The sequence below is a fragment of the Diplotaxodon limnothrissa genome, linkage group LG14, assembly GCF_057381915.1.
Source record: "Diplotaxodon limnothrissa isolate DT_005_m linkage group LG14, D_limnothrissa_male_GT1.1, whole genome shotgun sequence".
Classification (NCBI taxonomy): Eukaryota; Metazoa; Chordata; class Actinopteri; order Cichliformes; family Cichlidae; genus Diplotaxodon; species Diplotaxodon limnothrissa.
The window spans coordinates 36018825-36042310 of NC_140609.1; the positions used below are offsets into that span (position 1 = coordinate 36018825).

The 23486-nt window shown below is 38.5% G+C and overlaps 2 protein-coding genes across 12 annotated transcripts in view; both read left to right on the forward strand.

Moving 5' to 3' along the window:
• The window catches only part of ryr1b (ryanodine receptor 1b (skeletal)), a 63785-nt gene extending 47757 nt beyond the window's left edge, over positions 1 to 16028 (forward strand). For 4 of the 7 annotated variants that reach the window (XM_085371074.1, XM_085371076.1, XM_085371075.1 and 1 more), the window contains 26 exons: positions 34 to 133; positions 538 to 617; positions 760 to 836; positions 945 to 1018; positions 1427 to 1444; positions 4029 to 4109; positions 5509 to 5597; positions 5851 to 5979; positions 6334 to 6438; positions 8641 to 8722; positions 8815 to 10124; positions 10208 to 10290; positions 10594 to 10804; positions 11044 to 11130; positions 11380 to 11634; positions 11734 to 11864; positions 12261 to 12303; positions 12396 to 12529; positions 12617 to 12677; positions 12769 to 12915; positions 13018 to 13152; positions 13288 to 13444; positions 13690 to 13754; positions 13842 to 13942; positions 14120 to 14171; positions 14302 to 16028. In XM_085371074.1, the coding sequence (XP_085227200.1) occupies positions 34 to 133; positions 538 to 617; positions 760 to 836; positions 945 to 1018; positions 1427 to 1444; positions 4029 to 4109; positions 5509 to 5597; positions 5851 to 5979; positions 6334 to 6438; positions 8641 to 8722; positions 8815 to 10124; positions 10208 to 10290; positions 10594 to 10804; positions 11044 to 11130; positions 11380 to 11634; positions 11734 to 11864; positions 12261 to 12303; positions 12396 to 12529; positions 12617 to 12677; positions 12769 to 12915; positions 13018 to 13152; positions 13288 to 13444; positions 13690 to 13754; positions 13842 to 13942; positions 14120 to 14171; positions 14302 to 14397 (3903 nt within the window). In that variant the 3' untranslated portion in view covers positions 14398 to 16028. The remainder of the gene's footprint in view (positions 1 to 33; positions 134 to 537; positions 618 to 759; positions 837 to 944; positions 1019 to 1426; positions 1445 to 4028; positions 4110 to 5508; positions 5598 to 5850; positions 5980 to 6333; positions 6439 to 8640; positions 8723 to 8814; positions 10125 to 10207; positions 10291 to 10593; positions 10805 to 11043; positions 11131 to 11379; positions 11635 to 11733; positions 11865 to 12260; positions 12304 to 12395; positions 12530 to 12616; positions 12678 to 12768; positions 12916 to 13017; positions 13153 to 13287; positions 13445 to 13689; positions 13755 to 13841; positions 13943 to 14119; positions 14172 to 14301) is intronic. The other 3 variants (XM_085371077.1, XM_085371078.1, XM_085371080.1) reach the window with 1 other exon arrangement.
• Positions 16029 to 16936: 908 nt separating this feature from the next.
• LOC146619302 (galectin-4-like) lies at positions 16937 to 22172 on the forward strand. Of its 5 annotated transcripts, none has more exons than XM_085371083.1 (16): positions 16937 to 17107; positions 18640 to 18728; positions 19031 to 19235; positions 19460 to 19573; positions 20023 to 20046; positions 20134 to 20160; positions 20274 to 20315; positions 20417 to 20446; positions 20561 to 20596; positions 20703 to 20732; positions 20846 to 20881; positions 21030 to 21056; positions 21157 to 21186; positions 21547 to 21635; positions 21726 to 21891; positions 22026 to 22172. In XM_085371083.1, exons 1-16 carry the CDS (start codon positions 17066 to 17068, stop codon positions 22170 to 22172), a joined length of 1134 nt encoding a protein of 377 aa, XP_085227209.1. In that variant the 5' UTR covers positions 16937 to 17065. The 5 variants fall into 5 exon arrangements, with proteins under 5 accessions (XP_085227209.1, XP_085227210.1, XP_085227208.1 ...); XM_085371084.1 differs by having other exon boundaries at positions 20274 to 20309; XM_085371082.1 differs by lacking the exon at positions 20274 to 20315 and having other exon boundaries at positions 20113 to 20160; positions 20561 to 20602.
• Positions 22173 to 23486: the final 1314 nt, after the last annotated feature.

Sequence of the window (23486 nt, forward strand, 5' to 3'; positions counted from 1 at the left end):
TTACAGCTGTTTCCTTGCTACTCTGCTGCACAGGAAAAGGAGATGGAGAAACAGAGGCTCTTGTACCAGCAGTCCCGTCTGCACAACCGTGGTGCTGCAGAGATGGTGCTGCAAATGATCAGCGCCTGTAAAGGTAGCTGCTGCACATTAGATCTGCACACAGACACATAGTAGCACACTCTTACACACACACACACACACACACACAAACACTTGTGTGAAAATTATGAACCAAGCGTTAGCTGTGTTAGATGAACCTGTTTATAAAAAAGTAGTGGGAGTAGGACGTGTAAATTTTGGGGGCTAGGAGCTCACTGAATAAACTGCTGTCCGTCATGGACAACCCATCGCACCCACTTTATGCTGTAGAGGCAGCACAGCTCATTCTCCCTCAGACTTATTCGACTCCCCTGCTATAAAAAAACTGTAGGCAACCTTTCCTACCATTTTATCTGTTGTTATCTTGGCAAAGAGAATCCAGCTTCGCTATTCATGGTTGGGTCAAGTTGTTGTACGAGCGGTATCTGCTTGTTTCAGGTGAACCTGGAGCCATGGTTTCTTCTACACTCAAACTGGGAATCTCCATCCTCAATGGAGGCAACAGTGATGTACAGCAGGTAAAGAGCCTTCATGAGTATGATATATTTATGTCTATAGGCTAAAAAGATTTAAAAAACAAAATTTATTTTACCGCCTATCTACATCTTGACATCTTCATTAGAGCGTTGTTGTCATCATGCTCTTGTCATCTGTGTGCAGAGGATGCTGGACTATCTGAAGGATAAAAAGGATGTGGGGTTCTTCCTTAGCATTCAGTCTCTGATGCAGACCTGCAGGTCTGTAATATATTTATGGTTACGTCGATGTTATACTTCTGCTTACCGTTGGAGGGGATATACAAGTTTTTGTATTTTTTAAGCTGATTAAATGTTTGCTGTTAACAGTGTTTTGGACTTGAACGCTTTTGAGAGACAGAACAAGGCTGAGGGACTTGGGATGGTTTCAGAAGAAGGCACCAGTGAGTATGGTCGACAGCTTTCAATGGTCACTCACAAACTCAACATGCAATGCATACAAACATCTGCATCTTTGTTCTCCTCCTTTGTTTTGTGATATAATATAATATTTTCTTAGTGTCAGTCTTTATACTGTGCATTTGTGTGTGCCTGTATGTGTATGCCTGGTACAGATATCTTTTCATGTGTCCAGAGTCAAGGAGTCATGACACATGTGTGTTAGTCGCAGCATTTTGACTGTTAATGTATGAAACTGTTTATCATTCGCTGACAGTCATGAGAATTCTGGACTCACTCCGTCTCTTTGTTTTTCTCTTCCCTACATCTTGTTCACTTTGCCCGTTTCAACTCTTTACTCCTCATGCCTATGTCCTTCCTACGCATCAATTTGCTGCTCTCGCGGTTCAAAGATAAGAAGCTAGAACGTGGTAAATGAAACTTTGCTGTCATATATTTTTCTTTCTTTCTCCCCCTCCTTTCTGTCCTTTCTGTCCCTTGTGGCTCTTCTTCTTTTGACTAGCCTTTTCCTTGCTGTGAACTTAATATGCATTTCATTTCACACTCAAGAGCCCAGTAAAATTAAGCTTTAGAATCATTTGGTCAGTGGTAGATTACAATATGTTGATATATTTATTCATTGTATCCAAGTTAATTTTTCTTTTTGAAGTGGCTGTGAAGTTTAATTTTCCTCCTTGAGTGTTTTATGACAGATCTACTGTAACTCCATCAAGCTCTGTCTCAGTATAGATCAATGGGAATGAAATGTGATCGTCTTATCTTCCTATTTCTTTGTATTTCATTCACAAATTGTGCTAGAAGCTAAAGTGTAGGAACTTTTTATGCTCTGCGTCGCTCTTATTTCCATAGTTTAAATGTAGTTTGTTTGCGTCTCCCGTTCCGGGCTGATCTTCACAAACTATGTAAATGGCCAGGTTAACCTCTGATCATTTCCATTTTGATTTGCTTTACTTCATCGGTATCGTAGCGTTGTTTATGAATCATCAGGTCATAATGTTTTACTGTGCTTGTTGTTAAAAAAGCTCAACGAGGCAGTCCAAAGGCAGCTCAGTAGAATCTCAGTCCTTGAGTATCTCCCTGTTATAGCGTCTATTTGTACATATTTTTGTACATCATTTCTTCTCTGCTTGTGCACAGCATATGATACGATGTGATAGTTCAATCTGGTAAGAAACAAGAAATGAAGTCTTTTTAAAGTTCCAGCTGTTGCTGCATCATATACCTTTAATGTATTTTGTTCTGGTAGCCTTCTAACTTTATTGCTACCTCTTTGCTTGGTATACCTATGGGAATATTTAACATGAGTCACAATGATAACGTATTTTTCCCGAGGCATGTGTCCATGACTGTTGTTTTAAGAAAAACCTGGCATCCCCCTCATGGCTTTGTTATGATTTGTTGTTGTTCATTCATGATTAAATCGAAGCATGCTTGTGCATCTTTTGGAAATAAACTGTTTTTACCTGATAGCATGCTATTAGAGAACTGTGAAATTGATATTTTTGCAGTATATGTAGCAAAGTGCAATGTTTAGGTTAGATTCTATTGCAAAGAAATTATGAAAGTCTTCCCAGTTCCTTCAAAAATATTGACAAAAGTGGTTATTAAAGTGCATTTTCCTGCATTCCCCCCTGATTTTCCCCCAACATCCAAGCTGATAGCTAACAGGAGTTTACAGAGTTCAGTAGATCTGTACTGCATGATGGTGTGCCGTGGAAGTTATATCTGTGTTTATGTGTTTACCATCAGTATCCATGTCCTGTTTTTTCAGCTGTATTTTTGTTATTTTGTGATTTTTATGTGTACTTTCATTGTCCACTACAGTGTGATGTGGCTGACACTTCTTGTTCATCTGAGTTGTGCAGATTTTTTGTGTTAAAAAATGTTGAGCTGGTTTGCAATACACATTTGTTCACATTCCATCACAGTCACACGTTCTTCAAGTTCAAACATGAATCTCAATTTCACAAACATTAAATAATGTCATTTTAAATAATGTCCACTCATGACCTATTCCTATAAATAACATTTGTGCTTACTGTTTAACTTTTAATGCTAATAAAATCTAAATCCAGCAGTGTTAAATGTGTAGATGAACAATATAAAGTTGGTTTACAATATTTAACTATTTGATGAGTGCGCTTAATGAAGGTAAACTGACCTGAATACTAAATTCTATAATCTTTCTATAACTGGTCATTTGAAAAAATCATTTCCATCCATCTATTCGCTTCCGCTTATCCTTTTCAGGGTTGCAGGGGTTGCTGAAGCTTGTCCCAGCTGTCTTAGGGTGAGAGGCGGGGTAGAACCCTGGACAGGTCGCCAGTCTGTCACAGGGCTAAGACAGAGACAACCAATCGCACTCACGTTCACTCCTGCATTCACGCCTATGGGCAATTTATTGTTTACAATTTCCAATTAAATAATTATTTGTTTTTATATTTTCTTGTACGAAGACAAAATGATTGGATATTTTGATCTCCTGGTGCATTTTTCCCTTTTCTTTGTTTATAATTTGTTATATGTGTATATATATATTTATATATGTGTGTGTATATATATATATATATATATATATATATATATAGGTTCAAGGTTCTTTATTTGTCACATGCATAGTTATACAAGTATAACACACAGTGAAATGTAACCACAATATATATATATACATATATAAACTATATAGAAAGAAAACTGGTCTGAATCTTTATCTACAACTTCTGTAAGGTGAAGTCAAATAGATCAAGTCAAAAAGGATACAATTCAAGTTTTGCAAAAGAACATTAAAATGTTAAAGAAACGTGAGCTAAAGGTACCCTAGCATTTTATAGGGTACTTCCTCTATAGCATCAACCTTTACTCCTAATATACATAATCTTGTGTTTACCACTATAATCTAACAGAATAAAAGCAGTTCATGTGTACGCTGTCCTGGGACTGCAGAAACCTGCTTTCGCACAGATTAATTAGCATGCCTTTTGTTATTCATCCTAGATGAGAAAGTGATGGCAGACGATGAATTTACATGTGACCTCTTCCGCTTCCTTCAACTTCTTTGTGAGGGCCACAATAATGGTAAGTCATGGCTGTACTAAATAAAACAAGTCTATTCACCAAACACCACGGCTGTATTTAGTGATCTTCCATGAGGCAGAGTGATGCCACCTTGTTTTTAGACTTTCAGCATTAAGTTTTGTATTTCATAAATGAAATTTTCAGCATACTTGGAGTCATTATCCGTGTGCATTGTGAAGCACGGTCAGGATTGCTTTCGGCTGAATATGAGTGGGGAATATAGAATAGAATGGAATAGAATAAACCTTTATTATCCCATGGAGGAGACATTTCGGTGTTACAGAGCTCTTACAGCAAGGAAAAATAAAATATAAAAGGAAGACACAAGGTGAACATTGAACGGAGATATCTATAAAATGGACAGGGATATGTATCAAATCTACAGAGTTATATATAAAATGTACAGTAAACAAACAAGCTGGTGAGTAAGATGACCAACAGGATGTTAAGCTGCATTATAGAGTCTGACAGCTGCTGGTAAGAATGACCTGCGGTAGCGCTCCTTCCTACACTGTGGGTGTAAAAGTCTACTGCTGAACGAGCTGCTCAGTGCTCGTACAGTCTCACGCAGGGGGTGGGAGGTGTTGTCCATGATGGATGTTAGCTTAGACTCTCCTCCCCAACCTGCTCAATGGACTTCAGGGGACAGTCCAGGACAGAGCTGGCCCTCCTGACCAGTTTGTTGAGTTTCCCCCTGTCTCTCTCTCTCCATATATATGTGTCAAAGATTGGTTAGAAGTTGTGAAGCAGTTTTTATTAACCACTGATATAATTGTTTCATTGTGCACTTTTTCATTCATTCTTTTTAAGAGTGATTTGGACACTCCTAAAGTTTTTTTAACATGAGTCACAGTTCCTGTGCATTCTCCCCGCATTGTTCTCCCTGTATCTCTGGTTCATGTCTCAAGGTTTCAGGTTTGTTTTTGCTTAGCTTTTCCCAGTTTAGGTTACTCTTAAGTTTTGGTTTTCGTCCACCTCGTCCCTGTTTGTTTCACCCTTTTGTTAATAAAGCTCGCTCACAACTAAGCAGTCTGCATCTTGGGTCCGTTAATAATTCACACAGAGCCTGTAGACTCCTGGTGGAGCATAGGGCCACAACAACACCACGCCAACGGACTCTATTTTGGGCTGTTCTCTTCAGCTGGGTCCACATCATTCTGGCGGCCTTTATTTTGCTCTAGACAGATCTTCTTCACGTCTGTTTGGGTCTCCCCACGGGACACTGTATATAGAACTGTAATTCCTAAACAGTTAATGCTAAATTTTTATAAAACTTCTTGAATTAAAGCTGAAAGTCAGCACTTGATGCACCTGGTGCATTATCGTCTGTCTGAATTTTTAAAAGTAGACTTATTTAATTTTGGCAATTCAGTTAATTTTCTTTTCCTTTTATCCTCAGATTTTCAGAACTACTTAAGGACTCAGACAGGCAGCACAACTACTATAAATGTCATCATCTGCACTGTGGACTACCTTCTTCGACTCCAGGTCAGTCAGATATACAGTACTTACCCTGATTTTGGTAAGACTGAGGATTAAGCACCTTATATACAATAAAGCTTTTGAAAGGTTTCTTATTAATGACTTCTGGGAGCTCAAAAAGAGTCTTAATATGAATCCAGTATATCATAAAAATTAGATATTACAGTTAGCTTCTGATATTTTTAAGTTTTTTGAGAGTTAAATAAGTCATCCAGAACCCTTGCTAACATCATGTTCTTCCTCCTGTTCCTGCATGCAGGAGTCCATTAGTGACTTTTATTGGTACTACTCAGGAAAAGACATAATTGATGAGCCTGGCAAGAGGAATTTCTCCAAAGCAATGACTGTGGCCAAGCAGGTCTTCAACAGCCTGACTGAGTATATCCAGGTAAAAATCTTGCTGCATGAATGATAAGAAATCTTAGTGGAAGATAAGATTTCTAGGGGATATTCCAAATATGGGTCTACTGCCACGGCCCTCCAGACAGTGGTTAAGTGGAGAACCCCTTCAGATCTAAACTTTGTACATTACAGAGTAAATTGACTTTTTAGAAGAAATTCTACAGGTTTTGTATTCCTGCTTAGGATATGCATTTTTCAAAACACAGTTTTGTTCCCAAAATCAGACTTTTTAGAATTTTTGAAATATTTTGTTTGGTTACAAAGAAAAAAATATGTCTTCCAAATTTGTAAGCGCACATGAATATTATCTTTATTTGCCGATGTGTGTGTTAACTTTCAGGGTCCCTGTACTGGGAACCAACAATCTCTGGCCCACAGCAGATTGTGGGACGCTGTTGTGGGCTTTCTACATGTCTTTGCTCACATGATGATGAAACTTGCTCAGGTAAGGAACATGCCATTGAAGTCATTAATTTTCAATCTTTTTCTTTTTTAGTTTTTATTTCCCGGTGTCAGGAATAATTTCCATTTAGAATCCACCCCCCCCCCCCCCCCACCCCCAACTATTTTCTATAATAATCTAAACGTACTTGTTTATAAAAATAGTTGTCGATTTGTCTGTTTTGTTATGCTAATTATATAAACTGTCACTCTCTCGGTTCCTACAGAGAAAAGTATGTATTTGTTTGATTACTCTCAGGTTTAACTTTAGAAAAAATCTTAACCGTTTCCTCCCTTTTTAGTCATATTGTTTCTGCCACTTTGATGAGTCTTTTGATATTTAACTGTCTGATAAATATCAAAGGATATTTAAACCTTGCAAATTTTGTCCCTGGTAAAGTAATCTGTCTATATATTAAGTCTAACTGTCTTTACGTTTTAGTTAGATTGTAACCAAATTTAAATTAGAAATGCAAGATCATCTTCCTTCATGCATACAGTATTTGTCTTGTACCTACACGTTTATTAGCTATGTTCATCGATTCAACAACTTTGTTTGACATTTTAGATTTCCACCCAGAGAAATATGAAAACATTTTCAGAGTTGCAGAAATGATGGCTACTACATTAGCAAAGCTAATTATTCTCACTCAGTCTAATGTGGAATTAGAATTCCCCGAATAATATGAACTTCATTAAAGTTGGCAGAAACAACTTGAAAAAATATACACTTATTCCTTTCTATTACTTCTATTTTCCTACTTTACATTTTTGTATGATAAAGTTAAACTACCAGTGCTATTTGATTGTGCTTTGGGTGTTTGCTTTCAATAACACATGTCTACTGTCATTCATTTGTTTTGGTTTATAAGAAGCTGCAGTGTTTACTAACCTAATTTTGTGTGGCTGTTTTATTGCTACTGACACCACTGATTAAAAGGCATTTTTTATGTCATATGACTCTCCTGAAAATTAATTCTGTACAAGTACTTTGTTTAGGCAGGTTTAGATAAAACAAAACACATACATTTAAAAAAAGTTTTGTTCGGAAGTTCTATGCCAAAAAAACCTTCCAGAACAATATATGCTGTCTTGGTTATTGAAATGGAGGCTGTTGCCTGACAAAACATTAGATAGTATTCATGCTGAGACAATCCAAAAACAAAGTAAACATTTAATGTAAAACAGTTTTATTTTCATGTGTAACTCTGTTAGATGCACCCCGATCCTGGACAGCGAAACGGCGTAAGAATCTGTGTTTTCACACCGAATCCATCTCATTTAAAGCCCCTCATGCTTTTTTAAAGCCCTCATGCTTAATACTTTCTTTAATAAGTTGCTTAATAGCCTGCACCATCTACATGTGCCTCTTTGTGTATTTTCTCTGCAGCACTTCATATTTTGTCTTTGCGTTTATTGTAATGATATAGATTTTAGGTCTCAACTGTTAAAGAAGCCAAAGTTACAGTTATTCACTTAGTTGTGCTAGATTTAGACCTCGATGATTATTACACACCAAACTGTAATTACACTTTTGTAAGTTAAGTGTCTCCGGATGTATTGTGATTGAATTTATTATTTCTTCTTTGAGGGATTCATTTCACTTTACTCCTTAAAGCCTTAACGTGTTGTATTGTCTCTCTTCATTTAGCTGTTTCATTTGCTGTAGATGATAAGCTGTTTAAAACGGTACAACTCTGATTTCGCAAGCAGTTTTTGCTGGCTTGCATGACATCCTTTTCCTCTAGATCTCCACCAGCCTGACAGCCACTATGACCTATGATAAACATTTGAAGTTTGTCATATCAGCTGGTGCAGGCCTTCAGGAGTGATAAGATTAGCATCTGCAAATATGGCTGTCGTCCATCCTGCAGTCTCTTTTTCAAATTAAGGCTGTTAGAAGAGCCATTTTCTTCCTTCCCCTTTCCTGTGTTTATGTCTCACATCCTATCACATTCAGTGTACAATTTATTATATAAAAATGCATATTCTTTATTCAAAAATGCACCCCCAGGATCATTTTTGGAGTAGATCACACTCTGAGGTAGTGCCTTTCACTTACGTTTAAAAAAAAAAAGCAAATTATATTCAGTTTAAACTGTAATGTATACAAAAAATGGCTTTTTTTTTAGTCAATACCCTTTAAAAAGCTTGTCTCTCTGCTGTGTCTTTGCGTTCTGGTATATACGTTTTGGCTCCATTGAAGGACTCCAGTCAAATTGGTCTCTTGAAGGAGCTTTTAGATCTGCAGAAGGACATGGTAGTGATGCTTCTGTCACTGCTTGAAGGTAAGCTACTCCTCACTATCAGATCATGTCTGCTTCTTTCTGTCAGATACATTCTATTGTCCTTATCTCATCTCTGCTTGTACTGCTATCAGGCAATGTGGTGAATGGTACCATTGCCAGGCAAATGGTTGACATGTTGGTGGAGTCCTCCAGCAATGTGGAGATGATCCTTAAGTTCTTCGACATGTTCCTCAAGCTCAAGGATATAGTGGCATCTGATGCGTTCCGTGATTATGTGACTGATCCACGTGGTCTTATTTCAAAGAAGGACTTCTCCAAGGCCATGGACAGTCAGAAGCAATACTCTCCATCTGAAATCCAGTTCCTCCTCTCGTGCTCAGAGGCTGATGAGAATGAAATGATCAACTTTGAGGAGTTTGCTGATCGTTTCCAGGAGCCAGCAAAAGACATCGGTTTCAATATTGCTGTTCTGCTCACAAACCTGTCAGAGCATGTACCCCATGACACTCGCCTTCAGAACTTCCTGGAACAAGCAGAGAGCGTGCTCAACTATTTCCGCCCTTTCCTTGGCCGTATCGAGATCATGGGAGCCAGCAGGAAAATCGAACGCATTTACTTTGAAATCAGTGAGGAGAACCGCAATCAGTGGGAGATGCCTCAAGTCAGAGAGTCCAAGCGGCAGTTCATCTTTGATGTGGTCAACGAGGGTGGCGAGAGTGAGAAAATGGAGATGTTTGTGAACTTCTGTGAGGACACCATTTTTGAGATGAACATTGCTGCATCTATCTCTGAGCCAGAGGGAGATGGTGCAGAAGAAGAAGATGATGAAGAAGAAGAGGAAGGTGGAGGAGATGAAGGAGAGTCTGGAGAAGGAGATGAAGGAAATGGTGAGGGTGAAGCTCCGGAGTCGGCTTCTGCCTTTGCAGAGTTTCTGAAGAGCGTGGTTAACTTCTTTAACATGTTCACCTTCCGTAACCTCCGGCGTCGATACCGCAAACTTCGAAAAATGACGGTAAAGGACATGATTATCGGCCTGGTTACATTCGTCTACACTGTTTTGATGGGCATCCTGATTTTTGTCTATAGTATATGCAAGGGTTTCTTCACACTAATATGGAAGGCACTGTTTGGTGGAGGCTTAGTAGAGGGTGCCAAGAAGATAACAGTCACAGAGATCCTGGCCAGTATGCCTGATCCCACCCAAGATGAAGTTCATGGGGACCTACCGCCTGAACCGGGTGCTAGGGAAGTCCAAGATGCAGATGGAGTGGCAGACCTCATAGATGCTGTGGGTGGAGAGGAGGAAGAAGAGGATGGTGAGGACAGAGAAGGTGGACGGTTGCCTGGCTTTAATACTCCTGGGGGACTTGGAGACATGGGAGAGACAACACCAGAAGAACCTCCGACTCCAGAGGGCACTCCACTGTTGAAGAGGAAACTGGTGGGTTGTTCTCTCTCATAGTTGTTTATTAATATGTACACTCTTTAGTAACTGGTTAATTAATTGTAAACTAATTAAAACAGCTGGCTGCTGCAGTAGGAGGACAAGGAGATGAAGAAAAGGTTGAACACGAAGAAGAGGCTCCTCAGGAGACCGAGAAAGCAGAGTAAGATGTTTGCCTGTTGTAGTCTGATGTCAAAAATAAGCAGGATCTGCTTAAAATGTGTCCTTGAGATTAAACATAATATATTTTCAATTCACTGAATTCACTATCATGTGTGCAATTATAAACAATTTCCGGATGTTATTGATTAAAAAACAGTTGTAACTCTGCACGGTTTTGTTAGCTGTTCACATACATAGCGTACACCCTTGTAGGTATTGAGTTTTTAATCACATTTTAAACAGTGCCAAAAGTCTAAAGCTATTTTTGTTTTCCCAAGCTTAAATTTCTTTGTGTCTTTCCAAGCACCGAGAATGGTGAGAAAACAGAGAAAGCAGAGAAAGCAGAGAAGGCAGAGAAAGCAGAGAAGGCAGAGCCTGAACCCGAGGTAAAGGAGGAAGAGCCTGAGGAACAAGAAGAGATAAGTGTGAAGACCAAAGTGAAGAAGGACAAGAAATCTGATAAGGAGGGCTTTAAACTGTGGAATGAGCTGGAGGTTCAGAGGATTAAATTCATGGTGAGCAGCTTTTTCTCTCAGCACGGTGTTGAATGTATTTTAACTGCCATGATGAGTACTAGAAAATGAGTCTGATATGTTCAGCTAGTGTACTAGAGATTAGTTTCATACATAGAACATTTTTAAAATGACCCCTAGTATACTTTTGTGATTAGTAACTCATGGAGGACACCTTATCAGCATGTGCATTTATCGGCATTTATCACAGCATTATTGCTAATTTCTTTATTTCTTTCCAGAACTACCTTTCTCGCAACTTCTACAATTTACGTTTCTTGGCCCTGTTCATTGCCTTCGCTCTCAATTTCATCCTGCTCTTCTACAAGGTCTGTTTTGACTAAATAATTTGATGTCATGACACCTGGGACGTAGCACTGTGCATTACAAATTCAGTTATTAGAATCTGTTAGTTCTGGAGTCTTACGTGCATAAAAATAAGCATATTCACATTTATACATCAGCACCAACTAATATTTGTGATCGTGTCTTAAATATTTCTTTCAGATTTTTAGTAAAAATATTCTTAGAAGCTTTACCAAGACCCTGAGGACTGCTGTTTTTTATGACCTTTCTAGGTGTCTGACACGCCTCCAGGTGAGGAGGAGTTTGAGGGTTCTGGTCTCTTTGAGGGTTCTGGGATTTTTGAAGGCTCCGGTACTGAGGAAGACGGATCAGGATTAGATGACGGAGGGGAAGATGATGATGAAGAAGGTCCTTTGTACTACTTTTTGGAAGAGAGCACTGGCTACATGGAACCAGCAATGGCTTTCTTTGGTATTGTTCACACCATCATCTCCTTCCTCTGTATCATTGGCTACAACTGCCTGAAGGTGTGTGAGAGATTTGCTTTTCTTTACTCCAAAAAAGTTTTAGGGGTGTGTTTTCATAGGTTTCATGCGGTATATCTGCTCCATCTCCACCTTTGTAAGGTCCCTCTGGTTATCTTCAAAAGAGAGAAAGAACTGGCCAGAAAGCTGGAGTTCGATGGCCTCTATGTCACTGAGCAGCCTGAGGACGATGACATCAAGGGCCAGTGGGACAGACTGGTGCTCAACACTCCGTAAGACCCATGTTTCAGTATCATTCGTGATACTTTATTACATAGAACCTGCTAGTACCAGGTTGGTACAACAAGGCACTCTTGCCCAGAGAACTGTCACTCACTGGGTATTTTCTCTTTTTCAAAGCATCCTGTTTAAACACTAGAGATGGTTGTGCAGTAAAATCACAGTATCACTGATAGAAGACAGAGCGCAAGGAGAGATGATGAGCTGATAAAGAGTGAAAGATGATTGGGCAATGAGAAAATAAGGAAAGAAAAAAAGAACAAACAGGGTTTTAGGTCAGGAAGATATTTATCTGTGCAAAACTGGAAAGGAAATGTGTGAGGCTCCAGAGTTTCAAATAAATAAGATAAACTGAGCACACTGTAGCTAATGTTTTTATCATTGTGCAGAACCTTCCCCAACAATTACTGGGACAAGTTTGTGAAAAGAAAGGTAAGACTTTTTTGTCTTTTTTTGTCAGCCACATTTTTGCAGTTATATATTGAAGTACGACGTTCAACTCAACATCTGTATGTGATTTCCAGGTTCTGGATAAATATGGGGACATTTATGGCAGAGAGAGAATTGCGGAGCTGCTTGGTATGGACTTGGCTTCTCTTGATGTCAGCGCCATGAGCCATGGAAAAAAGCCTGAACCTGACACCTCAATGTTCAGCTGGTAAGCTCACGCATTACATGAATCAATATCATTTACAGAGTTATATTTAAAAAAGGCATAAGGGCAAATGTGTCTGTTGTTGTGCAGGATAACATCTATTGACATCAAATACCAGATCTGGAAGAATGGTGTGGTCTTCACTGATAATGTGAGTAAAAGAAAGTTTTTATGTAATTAAAACATTAAGCGAATCTGCTTTGAATGCGGTCTTCCTGATGCATTTTTTAAATATCTTTTAGACTTTCCTCTACCTGGTTTGGTACATGTTGATGTCTCTGCTTGGGCACTACAACAACTTCTTCTTTGCTGCTCATCTTGTTGACATTGCAATGGGCGTGAAAACCCTGCGCACGATTTTGTCCTCCGTCACCCACAACGGCAAACAGGTTACACTTTTGCTAAAGATACGTAATCGGGCTTTCAGTTGACCTGTTTTGTTTTTTTGTTTTTTTACATTAGATCCTTTGTTTTCCTTCCTTTCGCTGCAGCTGGTGATGACAGTGGGTTTGCTGGCCGTGGTGGTGTACCTGTACACTGTGGTGGCCTTTAACTTCTTCCGCAAGTTCTACAACATGAGTGAAGACGAGGATGAGCCGGACATGAAGTGTGATGACATGATGACTGTGAGTGAAGGGCAACCCCCCCACAAAAAACAACAAAGCAAAAAAACCCACTTCAGGACACACCCAGCATGATTTTTTGGAGGTCGGCTTTACTATGCTATCTAAACTGACCTCTGACTTTACCTCCTCCTGCAGTGTTACCTCTTCCACATGTACGTTGGTGTGCGAGCTGGCGGTGGCATAGGAGATGAAATTGAGGACCCAGCTGGTGATGAATACGAGCTTTACCGCGTTGTCTTTGACATTACATTCTTCTTCTTCGTTATTGTCATCCTGCTGGCTATCATCCAGGGTAATTTTGTGTTATTTGTGGACGCTTACTGAACCACCGTATCATGACACAGGGCACTGCAATTTCACTGCAAACTGTATACAAATGGCTGTAAGCATAAGTCTAAACAGAAAATGGCATTTACAGCCAGTTTTAACACTGAAAAATGTAGCATTTAGCTATTTGTGCAGTATCACAAGTGAAGAAGATATTTCTGTTTTACAAAAATTAGAAAAGGGTAAAAAGAGTATTTGTCTGTCTCTCAGGTTTGATCATTGATGCATTTGGAGAGCTGAGAGACCAGCAGGAGCAAGTCAGAGAGGACATGGAGGTAAGGCTTAATTTTAAACAACCTACATCTCTCTTTCAACTACTAGACATGATTTTGTTTATCATAAAGTTTCCTTTCTCCCTTTAGACAAAGTGTTTCATCTGTGGAATAGGGAGTGACTACTTTGATACGACGCCGCACGGCTTTGAGACACACACTTTAGAAGAGCATAACTTAGCCAACTACATGTGAGTGGCATTACAAACACAGATGTGACTTTCACGCCATTAAACATAATACTCTGTTATTTAAAATAGAAAATCAGCAGATATTTGTGCTAATTGTATTAATCTGAAAATCATGTTTAACCCCTTAATGCTAATGATTTTGACTTCTGTCAAGTCTCATTTGTGTTTCTGTTTCAGGTTCTTCTTGATGTATTTAATCAATAAAGATGAAACAGAACACACAGGACAGGTGAGTAAATATAGGGATTGATTTGAGACAAATATTGATGTTTCAAAAACAAAGGTGCAGGCCTCCTTAGTATTTTTTGGAATTGTTAATTTTGAAAGTCGGCATTCACCAACGTTGCACCATTTTTCAGGAGTCATATGTGTGGAAGATGTACCAGGAACGATGCTGGGACTTCTTCCCTGCTGGAGACTGCTTCAGGAAGCAGTATGAGGACCAGCTTGGATAAAGTCATGAATCTTTACTCTGCATCCAATGGAGAAAGAGAGGAGAGAGAAGATATGAAATTTTAAGATCAAACATATCTATGTCTTAGTTTTGTCCTTTGCCTGCACAGTTCTCTCCTCTGTTAAAGCTATGCACACTTTGACTGCACTGTTGTACCACCTGCAGCAGAATGTTGTTGGAGCTTATTTAAGAAAGGGAGAGTAATAACCGTGAGGCATAAGAAGATACAAGAAGCCAGGGGCCTTTTTATTCTGCTATGACTACACTACATGGCCTTTTTGTGAAATATACATAGTTTGCCTTGCATATCAGTTGTGTCTTTTCAAATGGGGCTCTTTCGTCGCTACTGCTGTAAACGTTTTAGTGCCTATAGCAAAGCCACTGCTTCAGCAATCTCGTTTAGATTTTCAGTTTCAACACTTTTCTTTGAGATATTTTATTTATATTATTTGTAAAATTAGGATTTTTTTTGTACATGGCTGCTGCTGACTGGTATTACATGTCTGACTGTTGGTGTTTCTGCAATAAAAGCAGCTCGCAGTCATTTTTCTGAGATCCTTGAGAGGGCAGTAAAGATATTTGGCCGCCTCTCACTCTTTTTCTCTCAAAGCTTGTCTTCGGAGAAGCAATCGTGAATAGAAACTTCTGAACTGACTTGCCAAAATAAAAAAACACACTGACATCAGTACATGGCATGTACCGGTGTGAATCAGCTGTACAGACGAACCTACTTGGCACTCTTAAGTCTTACAATGCATCCCTGAATGTATGTGGTGCCCAATCTCTGCTGGTGTTTCCGTGCCATATAAGATATCGATGATGTACACACACATACACTATAAGAGGATGCCAAGGTTATTTATTCTTTATATGCAGATCAGATCTTCTGAAGACGACCGTTTTAGCCCGTCTGTATTTCTGGCCAACAGTCTGTTTTATGACACTTTATGCACAAATAAGTTTTTGTCAGTGCATTAAAATAAGTAATGAATGTATCTAACGTATACACTTTGGCCAAAGCGTCATCTGTATAACTGAGGAATGACTAGGCTGCCTGGACGCTTTTTGATGAAAAGACATATTTTACTTAAACCATAGATACATATATTTATTTTTATTTGGGGCTTTGAGGGATTTAAATGACCCTTGCTACTTTGTTGGACACGTGTGTCCTGTTTGTGACATCCTCAGTGGTGAAGAGAAATGGTCTTACACAGGTTTATATGCCCAGTTTGCAGTCAGAAGAGAAAGTTAGCTTTTGTTTTTGCTAGTTAGGTTTTTATGATCGGTATTTTTAGGAATTCAACATATGAATTATTTTCTCAATTTAAATTTGATGCATTGATCTCAGACCGTTCTGTCTCACTACGCCTCCTCCTGAACACATAAAAACTCATTTACTCTCCATCTTGTATTTAATGTTATTATATGTCAAATACAGAGCAGTATTTTGGTTGCTGATGACTCTGAAGTGTGCATTTGCTGCTGTAGCCCTATCAGAAGCAGTTGATGTTATGGAACTGAATAGAGATCACTACTTTCCACTTGACTGAGTGTCCTCTGACTGAACCCTGTGTTTCAATACAGAATAAACAGACTATTTTAAGGAGAATGTGAAGATGTCTCCTTATTTCCGTGCAAGCTTCTGTGTGTTTCTGGATGTACATCTCCCCAGATTTGTTCTTCATGTTACCTTGTATTTAGAAGTTACAAATTCCATTCATATTTGGTCTCACAAGGTTGTTCTCCAGTAAGATGAGCCAGGCAGTCTTCATGCATTTCTTTTGGGCGATAACACTGATTTTCATTTTGCAATTACACATTGAAGTGGCAAAAGCTAGAGTTTACATTTTATTAGATGAAAGATTTTATAGGTTTGATGGTGTCTTTAAAAACTTTAACTTAACCAAATATGAAAAGTCCTTAGTTAAGCAGGACACACCCATGTATTACTGTGACAGTTTTGTTCTTTGAATGAATTTGTGTGGGTCTACATTCAACCACACAACCATTCAGTGTGTTTACTTTACAAAGCACTTGCTGGATTAAGCTAACGCCTCCATGTAGTATGTATGCGTACATTTATGAGGTTACCTGAGTGGGAGATAAGGATTACTTGTGCTTCTATTTGGCTTTAGCAGATAGCCTTGTTTGGATATTTAATGAATCATACTTAGAGTACACACCTCTACGGTTCTGTTTTATGATATCAGGTTTCTGTGTGTACCAGAGGTAATTTATTCATACATACAGCTCTATTTCAAAAGAATTCTGTTGCACACAAACTACAAAATGCACTATAACAAACATCATTGTACATCATGTATTGAGTATGAATTTAATCAGGTCTACCATAAATAGAATGAGGACCATAGAATGAATCACCACCCTGTAGAATGGATACTCATTGGTTCATCATTTTGGTTTTTCCTTGCACAGCTGCACACAAATGCATTCTCAGTCTTTTTCTTTCAAGTGCCACTCCTCGGCAGGGGCAAAGGTTATTTGCATCACGTTACTCCAAAGTAAACACAGTGATGCAGGGCTGGGTGTGGTACCCTGTTCTACCCCTCCCTCACTGCTTGTATAAAATAAGGCATCTGGGTGGTATTAGTGTTCGGTGAAGTTCTCCTGTTTTGTTCTGCTCGCCCATCTTACTGACTGCAGCCATGTTTGTTGCTCCTCCTGGCTATCAGCCAATCTATAGCCCGGTAAGTATCTGCACGCACTGATACCCACAAAAATATGTTTTTTTCTATTAGGTCTTAAACAAGCGTCATTGTTTTTGTTCTGTTAATAACAATAATATTTGAGCCTGTGGCACTGTGTGAATTTTATGCTGAGAAGATGTAATAAATTGTCCTTAGGTTCTCATAGTTTCATTACCATTACAGGATTTTGCAAATGTATTAACTCAAAAGTGCAATCACATACTTTGTTAGAGAATTCAGATAATATCACAATGGAAGGTTGGCCGTTTTTGTAAGGAGAAACCAAAAAAGTGACACCACAAAATGATAGCAAAGACTTAGTATTTTTAGTTGGATCTTCTTTTTAGTTATTCAGTTTTTTCCAGTGGTTCCCAAAAATGACACGTTTTAAGTGAGGGACATTAATGAAGGCATGAGATTAGGAAAGTTTATAACACTTAGAACAGGAGTAAGTAAACAACGTTCTAATTGTCCATAGTACTGGTCACGGTTCTTAGTAGAAGGATAGACTAAACAATCTGACCCATAAGGAAGTATAGGTCAGGATATACAGCTAAATTCAATTCATTTGTATTTATATAGTTCTAAATCACGACAGCTGTCGCTTCAAGACCCAGCCAGGCCCTAATAATCAGATAGCCCCCTGTGATCAAGCACTTGGGGAGGAAAAACTCCCTTTTAAGAGGAATAAACCTCCAGCAGAACCAGGCTCGGGCACCCATCCACCATGACTGTTTATGGGTGAAGGGACAAAGACAGGGCAGAACATTAACTGGAAGTGAGTCATAGATTAATAATGACTAGCGATAACATTCAAAGTTGTGCATAAACACACAAAGAAAGAAACGCGCAGTGCATTATGGAAAGTCCCCAGCAGAATAGGCCTATTGCACCATAACTAAGGGAGAGTTCAGGGTCACCTGTTTCAGCCCTTTTGTTGAACATGGCTTGTTAATAGATTGATTAATCATATTTAAGACTTGTCCACTGTGGTGTATACTGAGGTAAAAATACAAAAATTATGTATTTTTCCAAAGAATTATGGAAGACAGTGTATATAATACATGGACTGTGTGTGTTTTGCCATGCCCAGTAACAGAGAGAGAGGCCAAACTGAGAGAGTAAGAACTGTTGTGAAATAAGATAAACACTAGACAGATTCACAATGCTGTCCATACTACCCAGGCCTTTGTATAAATATTGAAATGCTGGGCCTCTTTTGGCTTCATTGAAACAAATAATACATTTACAGATTTGGTACAAACCAAATAGAAAAGCCTGATTAATATTTTACATGCATCAAATATTATTGTACATTAAATCCTAATTTGACATTTAACTAGTAACTACACTAATAATATATACAAATATATTATGATTGTTCAAAATAACACTAGAGTACTGTAATTAATCACTGCAAAGTAATTTGTAACTTGATTTAATCATAATATGACTGACATTTGGACTATGAAGTGCGTACATTCCACAGTGTTGCTGTGTTACAGTTACTTAATATTTTGTCCCTGGCACAGGACATACCCTATCTAGGGCCTATTAATGGAGGGCTGAGGGAAGGAACATCCATCTATATCCAGGGGACCATTCCCAAGCACATCACCAGGTGAGGGGAAGACATAAACTCGTGACCCTATACACTTTACAGAAAATTTGTTATAGTCAATAACTGTTAAACAGTTTTGTCTGTTTCCAAGGTGGTTGTCTTTAGCTATGATTTATCATTTATATCCAAGAGGCAGCAGTGATTCAGGATCATAGTCCATTAACGGGCAGAGTAAAAACTGCACATACCTCACTGTGTCAACATATTAAGCTCTTTTTTTTCTTTTTCTTTTTTACAACAGTTACAGTTTCCTAATCTTATCTGCTTTCTTTCTTTCTTTCTTTCTTTCTTTTCATTGGCAGGTTCTTTATCAACCTGATTTGTGGAGAATCTGAATCCAGCGACATTGCCCTACACTTCAACCCTCGATTTGATGGCAGGGACAAGGTGGTCTTCAACACCTGTCAGAATGGATCCTGGGGGTCAGAGGACAAGATTCACAAAATGCCTTTTAGAAAGGGAGAGCATTTTGAAATGGTCATCATCGTTACTTTGCAGGGCTACCAGGTCAGGACAAACTGTTGTACAGACAATGAAAACAAATTCTATGTATGTAAAAATGTAAAAATCTATTCATGTAAAAGCTGTAAATGAAGACTCAATAAATGGTTTATTCTCAGTATAATATAATTGTAAGGTATTATAGTCAGTATGTGATCAGTTATATTATTACCACTTATGCTTCTTTTATTGATTTAATCCAACACAAATATGACATTATTCTGTTGCAGATTAAAGTAAATGGGATTGATTTCCATATTTTTCAACACCGCATCCCTATGGAGCAAGTTCGTGGGCTGCAGATTGCAGGAGATGTTTCCATCCAGACGATTAATTTTATTGGGGTGAGTCCTCAGCTCCGTGAATCTTCCGCATTGATGCTTCGGGCTTTGCTGGGAAAAATTAATTAAGTCAAAATTATCAAAAGTTTAGATTTAACAAGTCTGGCAGCTGTTGGCTAAGGATTTCTGCTTATGTGCCCAATAGGGCATGCATAGGTATCATGAAGGAATGGGAATAATTAAAAAAGAACGTGTTGCATCATATTCAGAAAAATCTTTTCTTTCATGTTTTGCTGGGTTTAAAAGTCATCTCTTTACAAATGTGAAATTAGCAGATGAATAAATATGTTTGTATGAATGAATGAATATGTATGTTTCTATCAATATGCCAGATTTCTCCTTGTATTTCAAACAACACAATCTTCTGTGTTTGATCATTATTATGGTCAACAGCACTTACTTTGTGAAGATTTTGTTTTTAATTCATTTTTCCCCCTATTTGATCTTTTTAGGGTAGAATGGGAGGAGGAATGGGAGTGAGTATATATATGTAATATCAAAATGATACAAATTCATTTACCACAGCTTTTTCATGATTACAGTCATTACCTGCTTTTCAACAGGGAGGATATCCAGGAGGTGGCATGGGGGTATGTTACTTTTGCTCAGATGTGATTTGCATTCTGTTTATTTAAATATTACTGTAGTGAGATAAAGTGTGCATATTTAATTTGAACTGCACCGTGCTTCTTTTGACATCCAGGGAGGTTACCCAGGTGGCATGGGAGGAGGAATGGGAGTAAGTGTACTGAGTAACTGAACATTTGCTTTTGATAAGATCACTGTAATTTTTCAAGTGCCACATTAGTACGCAAATGGTAAAACATACATATTTGAACTTTTCAGCCAGGAGGATATCCAGGAGGTGGCATGGGGGTATGTTACTTTTACTGAAACATGTTTTACATTCAGATTCTTTAAATATTACTGGATCTGTAGTGAGAGGAAGTCTGCACATTTGAACTGCACTGTGTTTCTTTTGACATCCAGGGAGGTTACCCAGGTGGAATGGGAGGAGGAATGGGAGTAAGTGTACTGAATATTGTATATTTTCTTTTGACAAGGCCACTGTAAGTTTTCAAATAACATGCTAGTACACACATCATTAAACAAACATGTTTGAACATTTCAGCCAGGAGGATATCCAGGAGGTGACATGGGGGTAAAAAAAAATACTTTTATTCCTCAGATTTACATTTGCTATATTATAAAATGCAGGTCACACATATGTAACAGAATAAAGTAATTTTAAAATTTCTGATTGATTCCTTGCAGGATGGATATCCAGGAGGCATGGGAGGTGGAATGGGGGTATTGAATTATGTTATAACTTAAATAATCTGTGCAAGCTGAATTTTTATGACAAAAATCTCAATTTAAGTTTCATTTATCTTTCATTTTCATTTTGTTTTTGTTTTTGTTTTTATTATTATTAATATCATTATTATTATTATTTAAGGGCAACTTTCCAGGCTCAAATCTGCCGGTGAGAACAATGCACAAAAAAATCGACACGTTCTTTTTATACACAGTTCATATATATTCACATTTGCTAAACCTACTCATATTTTCTATCTACTAATCAGGGTATGAGTGGGCAGCCAGTCTACAACCCTGTAAGTAAAATTTGCATAACACTCAACTTTCAGTCCAGTCACTGACTCCACGGGTATTATATCGAAAGATTAAATCTGAAAATATGAGGTGAATTTAGTCAAATGAAGATGATTTGTTTAGAGAACATAAACAAGCTCACATGCTGAACTTTGTTTAATGAAAATGTTCAATTTTACCTTTTCTATTATTATGACTAAGAAAAGCATGTGGGTTGTGAAGCTTGAACTTTTGTTGGTTTCTGAAATGATGCATAACAAAGAAAGTTTGACAATCACTGTTTTGTACACCTCTTATTAGGCCACCTGTGTTACTGTGTAATACTGTAATATTCATATAAGATATCTCATTTTGTTTTTAAGCCTGTGCCCTACTCCAACATCATCCCAGGAGGGATGTTCCCTAAGAGGACCATCATCATCAGAGGCATGGTTCCCTATGGAGCACACAAGTGTGTGATTTTAAGACTACTTGCCGAAATCTCTAGTGCAGTACTAAAGTGCTAACATGAATGTTTAACGCTCATGGATGTGTGTTTCAGATTAAGGATCAACTTTTTGGTGAGCAGATCTCGAGACATTGCTTTCCACATGAATCCCAGAGTGAGGGAAGGAATTGTTGTAAGAAACAGTATGATTGGAGGAAACTGGGGCCAGGAGGAGAGAGAAATGAGCATGAATCCATTTATGGAGGGCCAGTACTTTGATGTAAGTAACATCAGTCACGCAGTCGTAATATCAAGTCCTTATGATGAATTTTAGAAGCAAATTTTAATGTGATTTTGGCAAATTCTAGAAAACTTTCTGTGTTAGCATTCAAAAGTTTTCCCTCTGTCCCTCAGATGTCAATCCGTTGTGGAAACCAGAGGTTTAAGGTGTTTGTGAACGGGCAGCACCTGTTTGACTTTTCCCATCGCTGGCAGTCCTTCAATGAGATCGACATGCTGGACATAGAAGGCGATGTGCAGATCTCCTACATCCATTTCTGATACCCCCCCTCCCCAAAAAATAAATAATTTTGTGCAACTTTCAAAACTATGTCACCCACAGAGTTGCTTATCTCAGTTTCTTACCTGCTTTGAGATCAGATATCTCAATAAGATCAAATGTCACCTCAGTATCTGCTGTATTGTTTATACCAGTTAACTGAATTAATAAATCATTAATGATTCATGAATTAATTGATTTATTTCTTATGCAAAGCTTCTTCAGTTCAAAGTCAAATGGTGGAGAGTCCCAGATTTAAGCTCTGTGGGAGTAACCCACCGAGAGGGACAATGGACCCCCTAATGATCCTCTACCTAATCGCCTGAGCCAAGGTGTGAAAATGGGTGTGGATCACAATCAGCCAAGGTTTCAGGTGAGCTCATTGTGAAACCTAGCCCCACCCTATCATGTGATTTCCTGAGGTCAGATGGCCCAGGATGTGAGTGGGCATTAAGGCATCTGGGAAGGGATCTCAAAACTGGATTATAGATGGCAGACAGTTGGTGTCGTAAACCACTGCCTCTGTTCAAAGATGGTCGCTCACAGTGGACGTAAATGGCTTCTTTTACTCCTCTTTCAAACCATCTGACCAAAATGTGAACATTGGCATCCTCGAAAGAGAGACCTTTGTCCTTTAGATGCAGATGGACCACCAAGTCTGAATAGTTTATATTAATGGGCCAATAGGTTCAACTATAGGAGCACGGGGGTGTGTTTAAATGAGACACAGACAGGAACGTGACTGGAAAGAACCAGTCTGCTTTAGTGAACCAAACCATAAGTTCTGACAACCACAGGGTTAAGGCACTTTACAGAATTGTGGAAAAGAAAATTACAAAAAATTAAAGAAAAGTAAAACCACACAAAACTACTAATATAGCACCCTGGCCAAGTGTTAGCTTTTAGCTCTCAATGTTGGGTGCACCCTGGTAACTGACTCCTTAACTTTTACAGAAAACAGATGACTCAAATTCAATGTCCATTCTAATGAAGATCTTACACACCATTCACATGTGGAAAATGTTCTACACGGCAGCTTATTATTCAGAGTCCTAAATAAAACTTGTTCAAGGGGTATAGTCCAAAAATTCCCAGGGTGCGAAAGAAATTAGGGATGAGAAAATTTCAGTCAGTGGTCTTTCATATAACTACCTGAGTGTGAAAGTGTGAGTGATACAGGCCTACCACACCGCAAGGTGCAGCAGATCATCAGGTGGAAAAGAAGGAAATCTCGGTCTCAGAAGAGGAATTCAAATACTAATTATGCTGTTCTAGCTATAATCCACAACTTAGGCTTGTGTTGAGATCATATTAGA